Here is a 25,738-nt window from a genome sequence, read left to right as displayed (position 1 = left end):
CCACTTCCATAGAAAAAAAAAAAAAAATACAAATTGCTCTATAACAAAAAAAGATATATCAGATCATGTGCAAGAAAGAGAATCTCCTGTTCAAGTAGGCTGTATCTACAAGTGCCAACAATTTTTTTTTTTTGAAGGTACCACTTCCAAGAATTATGAAGATATTTGAAGATTGACATCCTCTTCATTTCCTTCATAGTTGAAAGGAAATCCTATATACTAGTGAAAAATACTTGTCATAAGAATATTTAGGCTCTATATATGGGTGCCATTTAGAACTCCAAAATAAAGATGAGATATACGCTTGCACCCTTTGTCAAGACGATATTACCATTGGTGATTAGTCCTATATGTACGAGCATTATTATCCATAAGTATTATTTTTATTTAAGAAAAAAAAAAAAGAACTTGTAGACACATGTTTTCTCTCCTTTCCCTTTTGTGTGTTATTCTTCTTCTAATTTCTATAAACCTAGATCAAACTAGAGAATATTTCAATTGCGATAACTGTCCATGAGTAGGTAAAGACCACCATGAACCAAAGTAGAAAACTTATCTAATAAAAGAATAGAATAGACATGCATTAATTCCAGGAAAACAGTTATCCAAGGATAAACAAGCCACCAAAATTTGCTTCAAGGAAATCATAAAGCTTTTACCTTTTCTGCAATCCAACCGAAATAACAAAGGTTCAACATCCATTTCAAAGTTGTAAAAACAAAGTAAAGGTGTTGTCTACCCCCAACCCCCACCCAAACAAAATAAAAAACAAACTGTTACATATTAGCTTGTAGATCATACTACAAGGAGATAATACCCATCACATAGGTTCCACAAATAACAAATCAAAGAGTTACCTGGAATCACCAGTTGTCCTACAAGAACACAAGGCTGTACCATAAAACTTTGAATAACAAGCGAATCCCATATCTAGCCAAGTTCACATGCCACAAACTGTAAGCATTTTCACTTAAGGCAGACTATATGGAGGAAATCTCCAACGCAAATCCCGTATCCTTAGCTGGCACGGCTCTTGATAACATCAAGACCCATCTCAGTAGGATCAGTCGCTTGCAACTCAATCTGAATTCCATCTAACTCTCTCTTAAAACGGTCCTTGGAGCTTGCATAAATCATTTTGCTTCTCACCCTTGATGTATCAGGAGACCTTCATAAAGCAGGAAAAGAAAACAAAAACAACACTTGTTAAAGACTAGAGCATGAACACCTATAAAAGGAAGGGAGAGAGGGAGGGATACAATGGGTCGAATTTTATCCAAAATCCGAATTTAGTGGTTTGGACCCTCAGAGTAGATCTGAATAAAAATATGGTTGATGTCCCTTGATCCTAGTTGGATACGGATCCGTTCCTATATCCGCATAGATGCGGATGATATATTGCTTTGAAAGTTAGATTTTTATGTTTTTCAAAATATATTTTTTCTACTACTTTAATATAACATGAATTCTTATAAAATAAAAGAATTATAAAGGTAAAACTGAATAATATAGTTTAAAAAAAAAAATGGTACCCGAATCAAGTAATTCGGTCAAGTCGGATCCGGGTCTGGATTTAGTAGAAACAAAATGATTAGGATATGGTTTTAGCTAATAGGAACCGATATGGATCCGGATACGAATATAAAATTTGGATCTGAATATGGATATACTCAAAACTTGCCCGAACCCAACCCATTTTAAGCCCTAGGAAGGAGGGAGGGAAGAGGGAGGACTGAAGCACAACAAATAAACTAATGATTGTGACATTTAAGAGTATACCACGCAATAAAGAAAATCCTGCTTTTAGGGACATTCTCTGCCGTTAAAAAATCAAAATCGTAGACAGCATAGCGGCACTCATCAGCAGGAAGGCATGCAGTGAAATCCTCGTAACTATTGGCAGGCTCGCCAACCTTTTCCACGATAACCTGCTTCTGTTTGTCCTCAATCTTGTAAACTATGAAGCGGTAAGTTCTTTTTGTTTTCAATTCCATAAACTTTAGTTTGCATTCATCATGCACAGCAATTCCTGAGGCAGCATTCGCCTATATACAGATGAAAGTTAATAAAGATCGCCATTGAAGCCCATAGAAATAGAAAAAATATATATAAAATCTAAGATCTGACAATATCCTATTTATTGAAACAGGGGACCATATTGTAGACTGTAAACCAAAAATATAGACAATTGATAATCACTAAGATTTGAGAATTATAACACCGGTGTTCTACAAACCTGCGGTCTGGGCTGTTTTGTAGAAACTCTGCCTCATTGAAAAAGTACCAAAGTTTTCTAAAGAACATCAGTTTTTAGAAAACTGGTCGTCTAATGGTTAAACTCGAGTGAACCCCAAATTTTTGTGACCATTTGAGATTCAAAATTTTGAAATTTTCTATTTTTTTTAGATAGATTATGGGTATGAAAAACAAGTACTTGACCATAATACATGTTTAATCATGGTTTTAAATCTCGTCCGAGACCAATATGACTCGTCCGAGACCGAGATGACTCGTCCGAGACGTCTCGGTGTCATCCACCAACGAGACAGATAGACAAGTCAAGCATATCAGACGAGATTCAAAACCATGGTTCATTTGTCTCATTGTTGAACGAGACGACTCAAACTTACCAGAAAACTCATCTGAGACAACTCGGTCTCGTTCATGGAAGAGACAAGATGTCAAAACGTGTTTTAAAACCATGTGATTAATATAATATTTTTATGAAAATAACAGCAGTTTAATAATGAATGTAAATTGTTCAAACCAAATTGAACCAGCGTCTGACCGTGGCCCAACCAATTTGACAAATTTTTGTCCAAATTGGTTGGAACCTCATTAAAGCAATTGAATTGCTTCAAAGATCTGCACAACAAATTTAATCCTGGAGTTTACAGAAGTCAGAGCCGAGAAAAAAACGAGTAACTCAAATCCAAGTCGAACAAGAAACCCTAAATTAAGCTCTAGGTGGAAATTTTTAGTTTCCGATAGGCTAAAAACACAGCAACGAAGTCAAATTTGAACGAGAACACACAACAAACATCTTAAAGTACAGATTGAAACAATCAATGGCTACCACAAAATCTGCAACATCCACGTTCCTATCTAAGTATAAAGTATCGATCGGTAACACGAACCAAAAGGAAACTTGATTTACCAAATCCAGCAACAAAAACAAAAATCAGAGTCATCAATATGAGATTCAGAGATCCACGATCAAATCAAACGCAAATCAGATCTGTAAGATAATCGAAACCTAAGTAGCTATGTTAATCACATCTAGTAGGCAAGAAATTCTCAGATTTCAAAGAATTCGACTTTTAAATCTAAACCGATTGCAGATAAAGAACGAAATTAAAAAATAAAAATAAAAATAAAAAATCAACTCCGCAAAATCAGGATTGAAGAAAAACAAAACCCTAACAAAACCACAAAAAAAGAAGTAAAACTCACCATTTTTTAAGGAGATAGATCGGAGAAAAGCGAGCGATGGAGATGGCGCGAGAGCAAGAGAGAATCTAGGGCACAGGAGAGGAGAGGAAAGGAGAGGAGAAGATATAGGGAAAGAGCCCGTTCATTGCAACGAGAACTCCATCTCTATAAATGATGAAGGTCAGACTTGAACAGCTGAAAAGTATGTTGAGCCAATAAAGATATGCCACGTGTTTCATGTATATGTAAAATTGTTTGTACGCCGCCATCGTATCGGAAAAACACAAAAAATAGTCCTCTTTACTTATGGGACCACTTTTTACTATATTGTCCCTGAAATATATAAATTTTATTTGCTAAATCCTTGTCAAAACGTCTCGTTTACACGTAACATCGGTCCCTCCACGTTCATTTGAGATACACTTATACGCTTCAAAATTTTGATGACATGACCTTTGATCTCGCCTTCGCTTACAAAACTGTACATCTCTTTCTTGTGTATCCCAATGAAAAATATCTATAGTTCTGTGTTCTTGCCACGTCAGGTGCGCATTCATCACAACTCATTGATTTAATCTAGAGAAATTTGTAGAAGAAATCCATTATTTTCCATTGTATGGGAATCAGATTAATCAATCGTTATTGAATATTAGACTCACCTTCTTCTCTATCTACTATTTGGGATGACTTACACTGCATTTGGATAGGGTTTCTTGACGATTTCTACTCTTGCGGGGAGTTAATAAACGTTTGGATAGATTTTTACTTTTGCACGGAGAGATTTTTGCCCTTGCGTGGAGATATTTTTTACTCTTTGTTGAGAAACTCCAAGGACCTGCTTTTCCGTAGAGAGATTTTTTGTTCTTCCGGAGAGTGATTGAGCTTTTGCTCTTGCGCAGAGAGGTGTATCCACACAGGCCCTTAGGTTTTGTGTAACTAATAGAATCAAGTCTCTATCAATTAAGTCTCCTACGTCTTAGATGATTTGTGATAGAGAAACCATTCTTTCCTTATAGATGAGATGAGAGGCCCTAGTGGTTCTCTATTAGTAGGAATCTAATTCATCATAATTTTTTATAAAAGACTTTACAGGAATCTTTCCAATTTCTAATGCATTGGGCTTCCTAAATATTGACATTGTTGTTGCTTATTATAGAATCCACCACTAATAAAACATAAAAATGTGGAGGCCGATGGACCATTCCTAAATATGATCTAACATAATGATTAACCTCTAATAAGCTTTGGTACTTTGAATAAATTGGTTGTACTTCTATTGATTATAGTGATGAATATATACAACGAGAATTAGTTACTAACCAGTAACAATGGTCTTCAGAAGTGGAACTAAATAATAGCATTAAAAAATTTGGAGATTCCTACTGAGATAGGGATCTGAAGTTTGTTGAGAGATTTCTACTAATAAAATCAAATAACAGCATTAACAAATGGATCTGAAGTTTGTTAGTTAGTTGAGAGATTTTTGCTAACATGGCCCCTCAAGATTGGGATTCCATTCTGAAAGCCAATCTTGTAACGTTGTCGAAGAAACGACTGACGAGAGAATGACTTAGTTAAGGAGTCAGCAAGCTGATCGGTAGTGTGCATATGCGAGACACGAAACTTGTTCTTAGAGACTTGATCACGGACAAAGTGAAAGTCAATAGCTATGTGTTTCACTCTTGAATGAAAAACTGGATTGGCGCACAAGTAAGTGGCTCTCACATTATCACAGTAAATGATTGGAGGAAAGGATGCGAAGATGCGAGGTTCAGACAGAAGATTCTGAATCCAACTTAACTTAGTAGTAGAGGAAGCCACATACCTATACTCAGCTTCAGTTGAGGAGGAAGCCACTGTCTTTTGCTTTTTGGAGCTCCAACTTACTAGCGTGGCACCCAAGAATACAATATATGCAGATGTGGAAGGGCGATCATCCACATCCCCTGCCCAATCCGCGTCCGAGAAGGGGTGCAAATTGAGCGATGAAGATTTGGGAATAAGTATACCATGAGTGGATGTCCCTTGGAGATACTGGAGCACTTTTTTAATAGCTGACTAGTGTTGCATGATGGGTTGGTGCATAAATTATGACAATTTATTTACAACAAATGATATATCCTGTCGAGTCAAGGAGAGGTACTGCATGACACCAATGGTTTGTCTATATTCTGTGGTATCAATAGGAGGGCTTCCATCTTGAAGATGGAGAGATTCAGTGGAGCTCATAAGAGTAGATATTGTCTTTAAATCAAGCAAGTTGGTGCGATGTACAAGATCATGAATATATTTTGTTGTGACAAGAAAAGGCCATTAGTTGTGGGGAATGCTTCAACATCAAGAAAGTAGTTTAGAGGCGCAAGGTCTTTGAGAGAGAATCGTTGTGCAAGAGTGCCAATAAACCTGTCAATAAGTGTCGTAGAATTTTGTGTGATAAGAATATCATCAACATAAACAAATAGAAACATGGTGAGGGTGCCATCAATATAAATATACAAAGATGTATCGGAATGGAAATTGGTGAACCCATTGGCAAGAAGAAAGCCTCGTAACTCAGTAAACCATGCTCGAGGTGCTTGTCAAAGACCATACAAGACCTTGTGAAGTATGCACACATGATTCCGAAGTTGATCATTAACAAAACTAGGTGGTTATTGAATGTAGACATCATCGGTAAGAAACCCTTGAAGAAATGCATTATTAACATCAAGTTGACGGACCGGCCAATTTCGAATGACAGCAATAGTGAGAATAATGCAAATGGTGGTCGGTTTAACAACTGGGATAAATATTTCATGAAAGTCGATACCCGGGCATTGAAGAAAACCTTTAGCAACAAGACGGGCCTTATAACGAGATATAGTATCATCCGGATTCCATTTGATCTTGTAGATCCACTTAAAACTAACAATGTTTTGTGAGGGGTGGGAAGGGACAAGGGTCCATGTGGCATTATGGACGAGGGCGTCAAACTCTTCACACATAACTTTGCGCTAGTAGGAAGATTTTTGTGCTTGATTGAAAAAGGTAGGTTCGATTTGATCAAGGGTTACTGTGGTAGTGAGGCCATATTTTTTATTTGGCTTAAAATGTTATTTTTAGAACGAGTGAGCATGGAATGAGACGATGGGACTTGGCTAGAGGGTGGAGGTGTAATAGAAAAACTCACCTGATTGTTGTTGAACAAAGAGCTAGGCACGAATGTATCAGCAAGAGAGCAGTGGTGGGGTCGTGCTAAGGTAGATGTTGTTGGACATGATGAAGTTGTGCAAGACACAGGATTAGGACTTGGTGACGGACTGGAGACATAATAATGAGGTGGAGCATCAATTAAAGTCCATTGAGTGATGAAATTAGATTGAACTAGATTAGGAGAACTTGATTTATCTCAAAAGGGAAATGAATGTTCGATAAAAACAACATACCAAGAGACAAAGATTATGTTGGACTATGGATCAAGACATCGATAAGCATTGTATTTGCTGGAATAACCAATGAAGACACATGGGCGAGACTGGGGTTCAAGCTTGTTGGTGGTATTTGGGCGTAGCCAATGATAATATAGGCAACCAAAGACACGAAGTTTGAGGTAATTGAGTGATTTATAGAAGAGTGTTTTAAATGAAGATTGGTTCTAGAGTACAGGTGTGGGAAGGCGATTTATCAAGTAGGTTGCTATTTTAAAAGCGACGGACCAATAGTTGAGAGATAAAGAGGCGTGGTGGAGCAGGGTTAACTCAGTTTCGACTATATGGCGATGTCGACGCTCAGCAGTGCCAACATGTTGTGGTGTATGCGGAGGGGATTTTAAATGTTGAATGCCATGTTTAACTAGAGTTTGAGAAAGCCATTATTTTTGTTTGGAAAATGTTTTCAACCATTTTTTTAAATTTCTTAAAGATGGATGTAATCTCAGACTTCCGTTTCATAAGAAATAACTACAAATACTTGGTATAACAATCCACAAACACAACATAATAACGAAAGTTATCAAAAGAAGTAGTAAGTGCAGGATACCAAACGTTAGTATATAAGATATCAAGAGGTTTGTCACACATAACTGTAGAAATTCCAAATGGAAGCTTGTGACTCTTACAACAAAGGCAAGAGTTGCAATGACTAAAATTGGACTTGGACATAGGTAAAGATTCACTAGACACAAGACTCTTGAGAATTTTTAAAGACGGATGACCTAGGTGGTAATGCCAATGACTCAATGACGACTTCGTGGTGTGGAAATCACATATTGTTTTATTGTTATTTGAAGAAGATGACCATTCATACACATGCCCTTTCATGAGTAACGCTCTAGTGCTTAGGTCCTTCACAACAAAACAATCAGGAAATAATTTAATGGAAGTGTTATTTTGATTACAAAACTGATAAACAGACAAAAGGTTTTTTGTAATTTTTGGTGCACACAAAACATTATTTAATTGAAAAGTGGAAATGGGAGTGGCAAGATTAGTGGAACCAATATGAGTAATAGGAATTTGATTACCATCACCGATGATGACATCATCATTACCACCATACTCGGAGTGCACAGAGAGATTATGAAAATCAGTGGTGATGTGGTGTGAAGCTCCAGAATCGACTATCCAACTGTCGTTGTTGTTGGCTTCATAATGTGCATTCTTGAAATTAACTTGAGGCGGAAAAATGATGAAGATCGAGATCGACACGTCTTGGCGCTATGACCAAGTTTGTCACACAATTGACAAACAATCCATGACTGGTTCTTATTGGGTTGAGAACTCCAAGACTGAGTGTTGTATGATGTATTACTATGACGAGAGAAATTGTCATTGCTTTGATAAGTTTTGTTGTTGAAGTGTCCTTGATTTGGATGTTTGTTTCCAAACTGTGACGATGTACCTTTATTGTTCATGTTGTTGTTAAAATGGGAGTTGTTTCCCCTGTTGTTGTAATTGCTTCTCTGATTAAATTGAGTTGTGATTGGTATCTTTTCTTGCTTAGCTTCATTGCGTTTCAAAATTAACTCATAATCAGCTAGTTTGTCATGTAACTCCTCAAAAGAAATGAGTGAATCTCAAGCATGGATTGTTATATTCATATTCTTGAATTCTGGACCAAGGCCTTTAAGTGCAGCATGAATCAATTTAGCATCACTCATTGGTGAACCTGCAAGTGCACTATTTTCTGAAATGCTCTTCACGGTTTACATGTAATCAACTATGCTTATATTTTTAGTGATGGTGTTGCCAAGAATCTCCCGAAGGCCCATAATACGAGTGTGAGATTTGCTTCCATAAGTTTTCTCTAAACGGCTTCATGTTTCCGTTGCAGATCCTGTAGATGTGATAAGAGAAACTATGTTATCAGACAAAGATGCCAACATAGCATGAAAAAGGAGTTTGTATTATCTTTTCCATGATCAATATGCAGGATTTGATATGACTGTAGAATTAGAGGTTATGAATGGTGGTGGGCATGAAAATCTGCCATCAATATAGCCTTCTAAATCATATCCGAAAAGTAAGGATTCAATTGCACACACCATGAGGGGTAATTGATTTTGGTGAGCTTTAGAGGAAGTTGAGTGACTGCATTGATTGTCACTACTTGGTTAGGTGGGTTCAAAGTGACAATTGGATTGGCATCAAAATTGTTTCCAACCATGGGTGATTGTTTGGTTGTGTTGTGTTTGTTTTATGAATCTTGCTTAATGCAAGTGAGGCTCTGATACCATAATAAGCTTTGGTATTTTGAATAAATTGGTTGTACTTCTATTGATTAAAGTGATGAATATATACAACAAGAATTAGTTATTGACTAGTAACAATAGTCTACAGAAGTGGAACTAAATAATAGCGTTAACAAATTTGGAGATTCCTACTGAGATAGGAATTTGAAGTTTGTTGAGAGATTTCTACTAATAAAATCAAATAACAACATTAACAAATGGATCTGAAATTTGTTAGTTGGTTCAAAGATTTTTGGTAATACTCCTCACATAATTGTCATCGTTATCATCATCCAAGAAGTTAAAAGTTATTCATTAAGAGAAGGAAAATCGAAGTTTTTATGTTATTTTTCATTAGGTTAAGAGGCATCTTATAAGTTTTAAAACGGAAGAATACCTTAAATATTCACCAAAATGTGAAGAGATCCCATTTTGTGTAAATATTATGGGTTTAATCATTTTTGTCATACCATCAAATAATACTTCAAAGGGTCCAATTAAAGATAATATTTTGAAAAACAGGTCACAAAAATGTTCATATTCTCTTTCAAGAGATTCTTTGATATCGTTTTCCAAAAAATGTGATCTATGAGATTATTTTCACAACTGTTTTAACCTCCAAGGTTTGTTGAGATGGCAAAGACCACTCATCGGGAAACGAAGGTCTTGATTTTGAATCCCCCCTTAAGGGCCACCCTTAATAACCTATTCAACAAATTACGTAGTGCATGTGGGAGAGGGGATTGCACATTCCTTGAGGATAAGTTGGGTTTTGTAAAAGACTCGAATAACTCAATTAACCCCCCTCCCCCCCCACACAAAAAGACATGATTATTGGGTATATTCCCCAATGTGGGAAGTTATGAGTTTAATTCCATTGCCCAATGTTAGGTCTATCTAGAAAAGTTGCACTGTATCATTAAACTCATATAAACGGAGTGATCTGGGCCTAATTGTTCCTCTTTAAAACCTGACTAACAGAGATATTAATAATAATCATTGAATAATTTCCATGTTTTAACTTATTGTATTGCATAGTCATTGTTTACTCAGTATTTCGTGTTAATTCTATGTTGGGTATAATTCTAATTGTTTATTTTTTCCAAGCTAAAGACACGTGAGCCAACTAAATAATGAAAAATCAGTTCATGTTGTATTTGCAACCCTGGTTCTAATACAAAAACCAAGACTAAGTATCAAGCCTTTTTAGTCCAAGTTTACCACGACGGGGAATATATAGCTCATGATGCGACGGAGAAAATGATCTACTTAAAGAGACGACTTTGACTTGATTCTCATGAAATAAATTAGCATTCGATATTGTCAAATGAAAATGATTTCAGGAGATATTCGAAGATTGAGGATAACCCTAGTTATCTCTATAAATGGGGGCCAAAATAAATCAAAAAGAAAGAAAGGGAGAGGGAGAAAATTTTAGACTCTTGTAAATTTTATTTTTCTTTTAAAATTCATTAGTATTGTAATTATGGAAAAAAAGTTGTGTACTTAACATCAACTCAAGATCAATAAGAAGTTTCATTTTATATTTTCTTATGCTTTGTTATTACTTTATTCCTTTTACATTGATATTGACTAATCCCTCCATAAAAGAGGCCGAGGAAGCCAAGAGCAAAATAATCAAATTAGATAGATTTGGTTTTGTTTCATAAATATTTATCATTCTTGATTGATTTCTTTTTATTAGTGAAATTCTATATCTAAGTTGATCTATCTTGACTTTGATGATTTAAACTTAGATTAAATCGAGTTAAATCATGCTCTTTTAAGATGATTAATCATAGGTTTTGTGATTTTATAATAAAATCATGGATTTTTGTTTAGCAAAAGCATTTTTAATGATTTATAATCTGATCTAATGACACTAATTTGTTGATTGGATTGAGATAAAGAAACAAACTTAAGGTAATCTAAGTTAGTTACTTATTCAACGTGGAATCCATTGCTAAAAATTCTACAATTATTGATCTTATTTGTTCACATTTCTTTTTCTTCTCGATTAATTGAAAATATCCTAAAAAAAGTGTTTTAAGTTTTATGTTCCCTTATTATTTTCAGTTAGAAGTAAGAAATCATGTTGTCTTTATGGATCGACCATTACTTGCCAAGGTTATTTATTATTTACTCTGCATCATTTTTACTTGTTAGTCTATGACGAACACAGGATACTAATTTACTACAACTCAAAAAAAAATTAGGTTTACCTTCCCATAAAATATGGAAAGAATTGGGTGGAAACGAAATAACAATTAATTTGAAATTTTATTCAAAATTCCTTTTTGATATTGAAATCAGTAAAATGTCATCACATATGCTTTGATTTTATAAAAACACAAATAAATAGAGTGCATCTCATGGTGCATTATTTTCTTGCTACATCAGTTGTTTTGTGTTTATGACTTCTCATAATAAAATAATTTGGTTTGTTATTGTTAAATTGATTAGGTTGTTTACAATTTATAATAATCTAAAATTTAAGGATGGTTTTATCTATAACACCATGAAAATTTATTATGTATATTAAGAAAATAAGTCAACTATATTGACTTATTTTCTAATTAAGTTTAAAATATTAAAAATTAATCATAATATTGTCGATCAAAAATGAAGATTTCCTAGAGAGAAAATGTACAATTCAAGGAACTTTACTATGATTATGATTGAATAATTAAAATATTTAGTTAAAGTAGATGAAACTTAAAATTTTATATAAAACTTTATTAGTCAAATGGACATTACTGTTGAGTTTAAAAGCTTCGAAAAACATAATTTATACTATAAGCATACTTAAATTCGAATTTAGTAGGATAAGTTACGAAAATATTAATTTTATCAAGAGGGTTTAGGACTTAAGGGGTATTTTGATCAATAAATAAAAATCAATGAGGAATTTCAAAATTTTGAGATATACAATTCGAATTAGTCTAATGTAATTGACATAATGAAGAAAAGAAAAATACAGGAAAAAAATATTATTTAATTATTATATTTATTATTAAAATATTAAAATAAATATTTAAAAAAAATAGATTTAAGTGTAATTATTTATATAAGAGGGATTGATTTGAAATTATTAAAGTATTAAAGGGATAAGATGTAATTAATATAAATATAAATATTATTATATTATTGTATTATACAATATAATCTTATAATATATTATAAGTTATAAATATATTAGTAGTTTAGAAACATAATTGAATTCATTTTATACAATATATTATAATGTAACTTGATGTTTATTCAATATTTTGTCGAATCGTCGAAGAAATTAGTTAAAAAAATCATTTTAATGTTATAAGGACATGTAAACTCATATGCAAATGTAAGAAACTTATAATTTTAAATTCATAATATAATTTTCAATGAAATTTATTTTATTTCAATTTTGATAGTTAATTTCAAATTTATTATGATTTAAATTCAAAATTCATGCATTGAATTGTAAAATAATCCGTTTTATATATTTTTTTTGATATTTTAATATTGTGAAATAAAAATAAATGAATTTGGGTAGTGTAACCAGAAAATCAATTTAAGACAAATTGATTTTCATAGAGTATTCATTTTCAAAAAATTTAAGACGCGTGTTTGAAAGTGTATTTTCATTGGGTAATAATTTATAATAAAAATGATTAAATGTTTAAGTTTAAAATGGAATTGAGAATGGGACTCTTGATTGATTGGAATCGAAAATGGAATTCTCGACTGTATGTGCTTGTGTTAAATAATTTTCAGGTTTATAATGTTTTTGAACATCATATAATAAAGCATTAAATGCAATTAAGATGGTAATCATGAGATGGTGTATTTGCATATTTACTGTTTTCGATATTTTGTTGCATAGTTATAATTTTATAATTTATAGGAAGGTCATCATACTTGCAAATTTATTCTAATTTATTTCAAATAAATTTTGAAACATATAATTATTATTTTTGTTATCCATTAAAGGGATAATCAATACCTATACGATTAATTGGTAGTTTTTTTGGAAGCAATCAATTAATTTAAAATAATATGAGTTTGATATTCTTCTCAGTAGTATGGGATACTAGTTGAAATATTATTGTATATATTATTTAAGAAATTCATATCTTATTTTTATTGAAAATTAACAAATTATAATATAAAGATGGATTATAAATGATTATATTGATTGACCCAATCATAAATATTCCCACTAGTAACAAAGTGGGACTCACATATTGCAGAATATCCAAAATAAGTCTCCTCCACAACCACCAAACCATACCCTTTATTCAACCCAAAAAATGTATCGGATTATGGTTCAACCCAATTGGCCCATTATTAGCTTATGTGGTGGTCCGATTAGATACATATATGACAAGCTATTCCATGTGGTGCATGACTTAGGATATGCTATCTACAATCTTATTTTCACACTCCCACTAATGAGATCTATCGTTAAATGACACTTAGGTTTTGTATGATAGCAAGAAAATTTATTTTTTGTGGTTTTTGAAATCCATGGAAAATGTGTTAGGTGAAAAAACTACAGTTCATTATTTGATTACATATAAGATAATACAAGGGAAAAAATCAGAGAAGAAGAGGAAGAAAAAGAAGAGAGAGAGAGAGAGAGACAGAGGCCAGAGTGCAACCCTATTGATTACTTCCACCAACCAAAACTAAAACACTCGCTTTTGACATTATTTTATGCATTCAAAATGTGAAATTCATTTCCTTGGGATTCAATTTCCCAAGGACCATTTTTTGAAGGATTTCATTTGAATTTGAAAATCAAAACCTAAGTGCCTACATAGGCATTGGTCCTATTATATAGTGCTTACATGGCACGTTTTGGTTTCATTTAAAATAGATAGATCTATGTACACGACTTGTTCGGGAGCCCAACGTATTTTAAAAACCAACTAAATATTGCCACATAGGCATTGGTCCGATTATATAGGAACGGGGCACAATTTATATAACGGGACAGAGTTCTATGTCCTGATTCTATTGTATAATGGGTGCTTTTAAAAGTACGAATTTGTTGTTAAGAAATTTTTGTGCTACGCTAATAAATCAATAGCATGATGTCACGTGCATCAAAAAAATTTCTCTTCACCAACTAATCTCGCTTGCTTTTCCGATACACTTGGCATCAAGCCATTTCTTAAATCATATTTTACTGTTAACTCTTGCCCTAAGGGCACACATCAAGATTCATTAAATACACTTTCAAATTTTATTTTATTACCTAAAATTCCCTCAAACAAATATTTCCCTATAAAAATTCCTTAAAATACCTATTTCCAAGGGTAAGAATAATGATTTTTTGACGCCCTCCTTTGACACATGCCTTTGATGTGGCATGTGTTAGAATCATAGATTATTTTTCTCAAGATACACAAATGCACATATTCTGAGAATAACCTATGATTCTAATCCATGTCACATGTCATGTCAAAGGACGTATAGGGCGTGTATGAGAGGGGCGTAAGAAAATCACTACTCTTTCTTTTAAATGGAGCTTAACATGTGCACCCGTTCGGGACACACGTTAAGCCAACACATGTATAATATACATATGAATTCAATTTCTTTGAAGTACAATCTTAATCAGTCATTAAAATTCTGGCAATGTTGGATGGTAACGTGTTTGATCAGGATTGTGTTTGCACGTGCCATACATACATGTGCAAAAAAGGGCAGAAAATTAAATTAATTAGTCAAATCGTACGTAAACAGAAAGTATATTAGAGAGAAGTGTCAATTGTTTAAGACAAGTTGGTCCATTTTGATGCCTTTTGAGCTGTGCGTCAATTGCACGCTATTAACTTTTTTCTTTTTCTTTCCTTTTCTTTTTACAAAGCTTTTGAGGGTATGGCTTTCAAACTCGATTTCGTCTAGTTTTGGCGAATTATTTGGTGAGAATTGATACTAATGGATATGGGTGGCGTTCGGAAGTCCTAAAGTGAATCAAATATTGTGTCAAATATTTTTTAATGTATGAGTTAGAAATTTTCAAATGTACTGATTTTTTTTTAGGATGATTTCTATGACGAGGAGATTATTCTCACCAAAAATCAATCCATTCCAAAACTTCTAACCCTATCGAAAGTGATTTACAAGAATCGAATGATCCACAATTGTTCAACCCATGTTTTGAAAAATGTTTGACTCTCTTTAGGGCCTCGGAACGCTCCCCTTAATAGATAGCTATATTTACTATCTATTATTTTCTAATAATGAAATATTATTTTATATTGATTGTCTTACATTTAAATTACCAGAAAATTAACATTTTATATATAATAAAAAAACACCAAAATCAAATGATTGAATGATTTTTTTATAGATTTTATTAAGAATTTCAAAATATATGGGAGATTTACAGGACTTGCTTGTTTGACCTTGAGAGATGCCTTATTTATTTTAGCTTCTAAAGTGGGCATGTTTTAAGTATCTCACCATGAATTAAAGAGCATAAGTAGGACTCTCAATGCATCAGATCAGACCAGGAATCCCATTTGAATGCTTTGCATATGGATCGATTTGGGTTTCGATAAGGATCTTATCAGATAAATTTTGAGTCGATAACATATAGGATCGATTTTGGATCAACCATGTCCCAATTTGGTAGGGACCTATCTGATAAAAGTTGAGAAATTATATTATATATCGTGTTTAATATATGAAATTTATTTAAATTTTTGTATATTAGTTTGATCTGATTGTTATTGGATACACACAATCAAAAAAGAAAACCATAATTAAGGCTCCAATCCTGACATCAAGGCAGGCTTGGATGAATAGGAAATTACTTGGATTGGGCTTGAGCTGAATTTTTTGGGCCTGATGTTAGCTTGGGCTTCAGATTTTGAATCTAAGGTTAGATTTATCCACCAACCTGCGTACTTCCTAGTTCTAGTGTACATTATTCGAGTGTGGTGCGTTAAGCTTCTCTTTGAATCACTTCTATAAGAATCATAATTGCAAGAGAGTGTGGTTTGGGTTAAAGTTGTTAAGCATTTGGTGAACAAACTACTATCTATTCTGAACATTTTGGTATCTTTAACTTAAAAGCTTAAAATATTTTTAGTCATTAAATTAATACCTGAAATTATTGACAAAAACCATTTTTTTGTTTATATGCGTGAAGCCCTTTTGGAGAGGTTCTAAAGCATGAGAAGTGGCTGCTTTTTTGTATGATCTTGGTTTCATGGAAAACAAATTCTTAGGAAAATTGACCATAGAAAAAAAAATTCTAATTTTTAGTTGCACGTAGGAAAACGTTTGGTGTCAAATGTAACTGTTAGAGAATAAATCCGGAGATTTGAAAATTATTCTCCCCCGGAGGGGTGAGAACATTTTTCCACCCAGGGGGAAAATGATTAACCCTAAAATATGTGTAATCAGACACCTGAAAATCACATTTTTGAGGGAAAACTATTTTCTTGAATTAAAATGATTAATCCTTGTTGTAGTATTTGATACATAAAGATAAGATCCATAACAAAGATGGTTCAAATGGGGATCCAACAATCAGAATTTACATAATTTTTTTACACGCAACCAAACAAGAACAATGCTGTTTGCTAGAACGAATCGGTTTTACAAAATTTACGTTTAAGTGAAAAGGTTGCCGTAGAAGGCATTTTGAGTAAAATGCTGTTCATATGAAAACCACAATCCTTATCCAACAAAAAAAGAATGTAGCCACCAAGGCAGGAACACCAAGAAATTGTGTTTCGTCATCGCTTTCACTCATATTCATATGAAGTTTGGTAGGGCTCGGCCAAGATACAGAGATGAATTAGTACTCCACAGACCAATATAATTCAAAACAATACAACAAAAAGTCCAGTTTGTACCGATCGGAAAAAAAAAAAAAAAAAAAAGTCCAGTTTGTAGGATAGAAAGAAATAATTCATTATAAATTAATCAAACCAAAACCAGAAAAGATTCTAATTTGGTGATGGCTAGAAGATGTTGAAACAAATCAAAGTATAGACTTTATTGATGATGAGTCTTGCATTGAAGAGATACTAAAGTTTGTGAGGAGATTCAAAGGTGTCTTTGACAAGAAGGAAAGCACATAGACATAATATAAAGTCCCTTTACTGAGCAAATACGTTACATCTTCACTTTTTGGTTTGCCAAACCAGATGAAAATTTTTCAGCAAACCGCAATGCTTAGGGTTCATAAATCTATTGGTACATATTCGTTGCATTCCACAAATTCAAAACAAAACTGTGTTACAGAATTTGCTCCTACATTGCCAAACCACCAACCAGTTCATGGAAAACAGCAAACCCCACAAACCCGGTGCTTTTGGCCAAATAGTAGATGCCCCCACATTTTGTTCAATATTAGAGAAACCCCCTTTTTTGTTCAATATCAGGGATACCCATGTTTTGAATTTTGGTCAATGTTAGAGATACCCCGTGTTTTCAAACTGATGACATGCCCCCTTAACCTAAGTCTTCTACGATCGTGAAAATGACCTAAATGCCTCTATGAAACTAACTGTAGGAACCAGGTTCAATCTAGAGTAGTGGACTGCAAACCATGAATCTGAATTCGAACCGAGCGAACCAACTACCCAGGTAATAAAGGAACAAACCTATGGCGAACATTGTATTCTAGGAACCCAGCATGAACCACACCAAAATTTTGTTCATGTTGTCTTCAGTTTGTGGTTTGGTTTAAGAGGAGTGAATTCGGTAACTTAGTTGTAGACTCTAGATCCTATTTCCATAGAAAGAGGGTGAAAAAAAAGTGAGAAGGGAAAAAGAGTTTGTAACTTAAAAAAAATTAAAATTTCTACAACTAAGAGAATCTCTTTTCACAGGTTGGATCACCAAATAGATTCAACTATCAAGCATAATGAAGATAATTTGAAATATAGCATCCACCTCACTCCCATCATAGTTGCATTTATAATTTTAACCGTAAGAAAAAGCACTCAGCATAAATATATCAAAGCTCTATACTCAGTGCATCCCAAGGTCCATGTGGCAATGACCATCCATGAGATAGGTACCTATTTATAAGAAGGCACGAATTGTCCATTAGGCAGGTATTGATTTATTTTAAAAAAAAACTAAAACTTAAATAAAAATAAGAACATCATTGTAAACCACCACGAACAAGAGGAGAGAAACCTTGTGGAAGGAACAGAAATAATATCATGGGTAGGAATCAATTCTAAAGATAGTCATCAAAATTGTGTAAGTAAACCAAATGTGTGGTATACCTCCACACTTCCAGCAAACTATAACATATTAATTTGTAGACCATACTACAAGGAGATGCTAGTCCGATAGATTCCACAAATAACAAAATAACAAATCACAAGAAATACCAGAAATCATTGAAGTTGTTCTAGAAGAAAACAATATAGTGCAATAAAACTTGAATAACATGTGAGAATCATATCTAGCCAAGTATACCATGTCACAAACACGAAACATTTGCTTAAGAAAAGTAAAGCGTATGGAAGGAAACTGCCAATGCAATGCCCATGCACTTAGCTAGCACGGCTTCTAATAACATCAAGACCCATCTCAGTTGGATCGGTCGCTTGCAACTCTACTTGGATTCCATCTAGCTCTCTCTTGAATCTGTCCTTAGAGCTCGCATAAATCATTTTGTTTCTCACCCTCGACGTATCAGGAGACCTTCATTAAAAAACAAAAACATAAATAGCAATGTTTGACGACTAGTGCAGGAATAGTTAACAAATGAAACACTAAAGGTTACCATGCGATGAAGAAAATCCGACTTTTCTGGCAATTCTCTGCCGTAACAAAATCAAAATCGTAAACAGCATATCGGCATTCGTTCGCAGGTAGGCTTGCAGAGAAATCCTCATAGCTTTCAGTGGGCTCACCAACCTTTTCCACGACTACCTGCTTTTGTTTCTCCTCTATCTTGAAAACTATGAAGCGATAAGTTCTTTTCGCTTTCAATTCCAGAAACTTCAACTTGCACTCATCATGTACAGCGAACCCTGACGCTGCATTGGCCTATAATTGGATGAATGTTAATTAAGTATTAACTAGAAAATGGCATGGGCAAACACACACGTATCAAAAGGGTTTATCTATAATTTAAATGTTGATTAAAGGGTTTTTGAATATTACATAGTAAAAATGATATTTTGAAAACTAACCACCATGATTTAGGGTAATGGGCTGCAATTTTCTTGCGGTTTGACCAAAATGATCCTGGTTTGTGGGATCCAAAATTTGGTGTCGAACCACTTCTACTCTGCCTTCTCTCATTATAATAGTAAAGAAGATCACCATTGACAGCCAATGCAACTTAGGAAAAAAAAAATTGATCTAGATGGGTCCTATCTAATTGAAAGAGTGGAGACCATATTTTTGACTGTAGATCAAAATCATTGACAACTAAATACTCATCAAGGGAATTTGATAGAAACCAAATCAACACACCAAAAGCAACTAGGCGACAATGGCGCAAAAGTTAAGTCCTTATCTTTTGGGTTCATAAAAGCAATCAAATTGTATGCATCAAAAACCAAATCCGTTTATGTACGTTTAGAACAATTCTGGAACTTGTAGAAACCAGATCCAAGCCAAAAAAAAAAAAATCAAACAAACAAACTAAATACAGCAAATCTATCTAAATTAAGCGATTGCAGATATTTATAAGTGCCGAGAATCAACAACCAAAAAACCACCAAAGAAGAATAACTTCAAAAAAAAAAAAAAAAAAAACCCAAAACAAATAACTTGTACTACAAATGAACACAACAATCCAAGGCTCTCACGATGTATTCTTCGGTCATACGAATCGAAAGGGAACTCAATTTACTAGATCCAGCAAGAAAAATAAAAATTTAAGATAAAAATTAGATCATCAGAGAACTACGAACAAATCAGATCTACGAAATAATCGAAACATTTTAAAAATTCTCAGATTTGATTGTTAACAACTCTCTAATCTATCAAGTAAATCAAAATCACATAATCAACCATCAACGTGGCGGGAAAAAAAACCCTAAAAATAGTGGGTAAAACTCGATGACAGAGTAGAAAACTCACCATTTTTTAAGGAGAAAGATCGGAGGAGAGCGAGCGAAGAAGATGAGCTTGCTCGAGAAGATATAAAAACCCCCCCTTTGCTCAAAAGCAAAGAAATGAAATAGAGCCCTTTATATTCGGTGGCTCTCTCTAATATCTACCATGAAAATGGTAGTGAGAGTTAAGCAGGAATTAACAGTTGATGGTCAAATAACAAGATGACACGTCATATATGAATGTGAAAGAAGTGACTTCCAACACTTTGCCCAACCTATTGCAAGGAATTAGTAAAGTTAAAGGAATATTATTGAAAAGAGGGTAAGAAAGAAAAAATTAATAAAATTAAAAAAATATTATTAATAAATTTTGAGAGAGGAAAGACAATAAAATTTAAGAGAATGAAAACGTAATTCAATAAAATGGGTGTCGTGGACTCAACTCATTTGTCTTTTCTCTTCTTTCCCTTCTCAGGAATGCCCCCAACTTTTTTTTTTCTTTTACCCTTTCTTAAAAACACCCCATATTTAAAGGTGGGGGAGACATGTAGTTCTTAAAAGATATTTTTTCTTGTCTTCTATTTTTTCTTTTGCTCATTCGACAGTTTTAGTTGGCAGTACACTTGAAAACTCTCTAATAATGAAGTCCAATACAATTTTAGCAAAGCTTCAATCATTTTTTCTTGTCTTTTATTTTTCTTTTGATTGTTTTGTAGTTCTTGTTTGTAACCCATTTGAGAACTTTTTGAGAATCAAGTCAAATATGATTTTGGCAAAGTAACCGTAGGAGTGAGTTATAATTGCATACTTTTGCCTTAGATGACCTCTTATTTATAAATCTGTCTCAGATTTCTCTAAGAATACTTGTCATATTCATCCTATCACTCTATTAATAATGTGCTTTTCAGTTCCAAGTTCTCCAAAATTTGAACTTTGGATGCCTGTTATGTCATGTCAAGACTTGCTCCTCCCAATTCTAATATAGTGTTGATAAGGATTGAATTATGAACTTTTTCGTAAGGTAGATACCATCTTGGTGATTTGCATTCAGGTACTTCCTCCACTCCCCACCTGAGATGTGCCGGCTACTATTTGCCAAGGTGGCGGGGAGGGTTGAGAGCATATGTGAATCGATGTTGGCATCGAAGACGACATGCATCGTCCAAGATAGGGTAGAAATCAAAGTCAAGAAGAAAGTGATCAAAGCGAAGGATTTTGGAAGGAAAGTCATTAAAGACTTTTAAGGCACCTCAAGTTATATAACCAACTAATATTTTTAAGGTACCTATTGTATTTAACAATTTAGTTTATGTACTCGACAACATAATTTTATCTTGCTTCCACAATTATGATAGAATAAAAAATATTACTTATCATTTTAATATTTTAAAAATGCAAGATAAATTTTTAAGATTTTCTTTAACAAATGTCATAATAAATAAATCATATTTAAATGAAATAATACATATTTAATATATAAATTCTAAAACATGTTAGTTACATTTTATAACCTCATCCTATATAACCTCTCTTCTTTTGATGGGAAAGAAGTTTTTTTTTTTTTTTTGAAGATTTGAAGAAAATATTACGTTAAGGGTCTCTGGTCTAACAAAAGAGTGTGATATCTCCATCAATTACATGGATTAAGGTCGTCTAACAAAAGAGTGTGATATCTCCATCAATTACATGGATTAAGGTCTTGGACCGACTAGACAAAGATTCCCCATTTTTTTTTCTTATTGTTTGGTGTTTGTGATTCCTCACGTAATTGGAATCTGATTGCTATGGCTGGAGATATGTGTTCTTGGGCTGTGCTTTTAGTTTATTAAAATTCATGATATATATTGCTATCAAAACATTCACCCAAAAGATATATAGGCTTAACTCTTCACAGCAACAACACTTAAGTATTTTTTTTTTGTATTAATTGGGTTTCTATGGTTTGTTTCTTTTAAAAATACATAGATTTTTTATGTGAAATATTATACAATTAGAGTTTGCCCATGCTTATGGCATGGTCAGCATCTCGGGGGTTAAGAGGGTAAAAGATAAAAAAACATTATAGTTTGAGGGATACTATTATAAAAGGGTATAAGAGTAAAGATAGTAAAATTGAAGGGATATTATTAGGAAATGGGGAGATGAGAAAACAAAATAAAATTAAAAAATTATTATTAGACATGACGTAGAAGAGAAAAGACAATAAAGTTGAAGGGGTATTCTTTCCTAAGAAAAGAAGGAGAAAAAAAAAAAAGAGTATTCTTTCCTTGAAAAGTAGATTTCCACCCATGATTTTAAATCTCGGTTTTCCGACTCATCTCGTTCATGAACAAGATTGAGTTGTTTCGGACAAGTCATCTTAATCAAGGATGAGTTATTTATCTTTAAAATTGAAAATGCCTAAATTTTTCTTCTTAGACCAGTCATATTCAATCTCCAATCCCTTTGAATTTTAGACCTTAACCTTAACCTAAAGACTCTATCTACTTCAAGTCTTTAACCTTCAAACAGGGGATTTTTAAAGAAGTATTAAATGGAACTTTTAGTAAAAATAAAAATCTAGGATTTTCTACAAAGGTTTAAAGTTAAGATAGAAATCTTTGGTCTAAAAATAATGTTGAATATATTAAATTAATTTAGTATTTGAGGTTAGGTTGAAGCTTACTGGTTTGGATTGAAGAGCTTGGAGTTGACTAGTTTGGAAAGAAAAATGAGGGATTTTTTGGTAGTTGAAGATGATGGTATTTTGATCTTCATGTTTTTTTAATACATCCATGTTTATCTCATCCAAGATTTGCAAACTCTCGTTCGAGATATCGTTGTTATCTTGTGAGATTCTCCATGGTTGAGACGCCATGTTCATGCCCGGTATCGAACCAGATTTAAAACCATGTTTACACCCCACTTTCTATGTGCGATGAGAGACATCCTAAAGATGAAATGATTCTTTCATATGTGTTCAAGATTTAATTTGAACCTATCTTTAGGCGGGATAAATATTGGGGGAAGACAACTTCGTGTTTTATTATATAAATTAAACATTAAACATTAAACATCAACTTAAGAAACAAATTTGATAGCCCCTCTGAATTTTATTTGATTTCTAATTAATAATGTAAATTAAAATTAATATTACATTTCACAACTAATTAAATTAAGCCCCTCATCCAAGATTGATTCGTCTTGGCATCATCCACCAACGAGGATGGATGGTTGGTAGTCAAATCATCCCAAACCTTATGCATTTCTCAAAAGACAGTAAATTGTCTCATTGTTGAACGAGACAACTCGAATAAATCGACCTAATCCTTTTAGATGACTCGGTCTTGTTCATACACGACACGAGATGTTAAAACGAATTTTAAAATCATGAATTAAGGGTAAAAATTATTGAAATTTTAAATCCAAAACAATAAAGTAGGTGGAATCATAATTTTAAACCTCAGTCTCTTTCAGCAATGATATGTATGTACAGTGTGTCTCAACATTCACATCATTTGTGAGACAAACAAGATGCCTCCAATGATATTTTGAAATTTTCACTCGAGTTGATTGGGATTTTGTAGATTTTAATTAAAATAAGAATAATATTTTAAAATTTAAATATTTATTATATAACCAAAGTTAGATTTTATGGCTAAACATCTATTGCTCTATCTTACTTTATTAAAAATTTATAATTATTTTAATTTAAATATATATAAATCAATCATTATAACTTGAATTAAATGGGTTGTGTCGTCTGAGACAACTCGACGAGTCGTCAAACCAAGTTTTGATTTTTGGTGGAATGCATGACCAACATGTCGACAACCGAGGTGATCTTGTTGTGCTGTCTAATCTCACCTGCTTCTGTCCTTGTTGTCCAGCTGATGGTACCCCTTGACTTTCATTTTTTATGTAGAAGGTATAAAGATGGGGAAATGTTCAGCACCCTAAGTTTTACCACACACTTTAACAAACGTTTTTTGTCCTACATGGATTAGAAGTTTTGGAATGAGCTGATTTTTGGTGAGGATGATCTCTATGATTAGAAGATCATCCTCCCCAAAAATCAGCCCATTCCGAAATGTTTAGCCCCATGTTTACACGTTAAAAAATCGTGGACCGTCCATTTTTTGTAAATCAATTTTGATGGGGTTAGAAGTTTTGGAATGAGCTGATTTTTGGTGAGGATGATCTCCTCACCATAGAGATCATCTTCACCAAAAATCAGCTCATTCCGAAACTTCTAACCCATGTAAGACAAAACGCGTTTGTTAAAGTGTGTGGTAAAACTAAGGGTGGCGAACGGGACCCATAAAGATGATCCTAAATGTCTATCCTACTTCATGAAGTTGCTCCCCCCCATGTCTATCCTACTTCATGAAGTTGCTCCCCCCCCCCCCCCCCCTCCTTATCTGTCTGCATCCGCTACTGAGGATCCAATTTGCTCATTTAAGATTGATTTTCTGGGAAAGTCAATAAACCGTTGACCCAAGTCCAACAATGGTCCACTAACTAATTTGAGGGTCATGATCCATGATGGATGATAAATGTCCAACATCATTTGACATGTCACAGGTGATATATAGTTTCAGAGTGCATTTTAACTAGGGGTGCACATTGGATTGGGTAAATCTGATAATCGAACAAATCCGAAGCCTTTTGGATTGAATTGGTTCAGGTGCAGATTGTAAAAAAAAAAAATCCGATTGATTTGACTCGATTCTAGATTAGAGGTATAATAGAACCGAATCAATCCGAAGTATATATATATAACCTTTTCTTAATTTCGTTTTTCTATTCTCTATTTCGCTCTTCTTCAAGTTTGAAAAAAATCTAGTTGTCATTCATTTCCCTCACTTCGTTAGTATGTTATGAAGGAGTAACTCATCAAAGTCTTCAACTTCATCTCCTCTGGTTTTTTTTTTTTTTTTTTATAAACAAAAACTCATTAAAAAAATGTACACAAACCTCTCTCTCAACTCTCAAATGGATCAATCCATTTATAGAAAAACTTTCTCAAAGAGTTTGATTCTTTATTTTTTTACAAGAACCTTTATGCCGTGTTTGTTATATAAAATATATCATACGAATCTAAATTTGAATTCGTTAATCTATCATTTATGGATTAGTTTCCTCATTAATTCAATCAAAATACAATTTTTTTAATTGTAATTTTTTTTAGTCTCATTGAGGTTCCCCTAATTTTCAATTTATATAGATTTCTATCAAAATTTAATTATAAAATCATTTTCATTTTAAAAATAGGCATTATTTATAATATAATCCAAATGATTCTTCTTTTGAAAGAAAAAATATTAATTTTTCTATTTTGAAAGTATGAGAACCGAGAACCGAGAATCGATCCGAAACAAGGTTGATTTGGATTAATTCGGTTCGATAGAATAATTGGATTGATTCGATTCCAAATTTGTAGAACCGATCATACTTTATTCAATTTCAATTTTGCCAAAATCCAAATCATGTACACCCCTAATTTTAACCACTATGCATGCACCTCATTGCCTGGTACACTCCCCCTCACCCTGTTTCTAAAAGGAAAATAGTTACGAAATTT

At 33.2% G+C, this 25,738-nt stretch overlaps 2 protein-coding genes across 2 annotated transcripts; both read right to left on the bottom strand.

Moving 5' to 3' along the window:
- Positions 1-629: 629 nt before the first annotated feature.
- Positions 630-3,613, bottom strand: LOC147399944 (actin-depolymerizing factor 2-like). The gene is made up of 3 exons (XM_086445518.1): positions 3,454-3,613; positions 1,780-2,045; positions 630-1,168 (listed from the first exon to the last, which is right to left on the bottom strand). The coding sequence occupies exons 1-3, from the start codon at positions 3,454-3,456 to the stop codon at positions 1,018-1,020; spliced, it is 420 nt and encodes a 139-aa protein (XP_086301644.1). The 5' UTR covers positions 3,457-3,613; the 3' UTR covers positions 630-1,017.
- A 14,741-nt stretch (positions 3,614-18,354) lies between these two features.
- Positions 18,355-20,360, bottom strand: LOC147399943 (actin-depolymerizing factor 1). Its single transcript, XM_086445517.1, has 3 exons — positions 20,201-20,360; positions 18,891-19,156; positions 18,355-18,808 (listed from the first exon to the last, which is right to left on the bottom strand). Exons 1-3 carry the CDS (start codon positions 20,201-20,203, stop codon positions 18,658-18,660), a joined length of 420 nt encoding a protein of 139 aa, XP_086301643.1. The 5' UTR covers positions 20,204-20,360; the 3' UTR covers positions 18,355-18,657.
- Positions 20,361-25,738: the final 5,378 nt, after the last annotated feature.

The sequence above is a fragment of the Akebia trifoliata genome, chromosome 6, assembly GCF_017979445.1.
Source record: "Akebia trifoliata isolate Shusen 1 chromosome 6, ASM1797944v1, whole genome shotgun sequence".
NCBI lineage: Eukaryota > Viridiplantae > Streptophyta > Magnoliopsida > Ranunculales > Lardizabalaceae > Akebia > Akebia trifoliata.
Note: the sequence above shows the minus strand (reverse complement) of the source record. Positions and strands in the feature narration are given on the sequence as shown.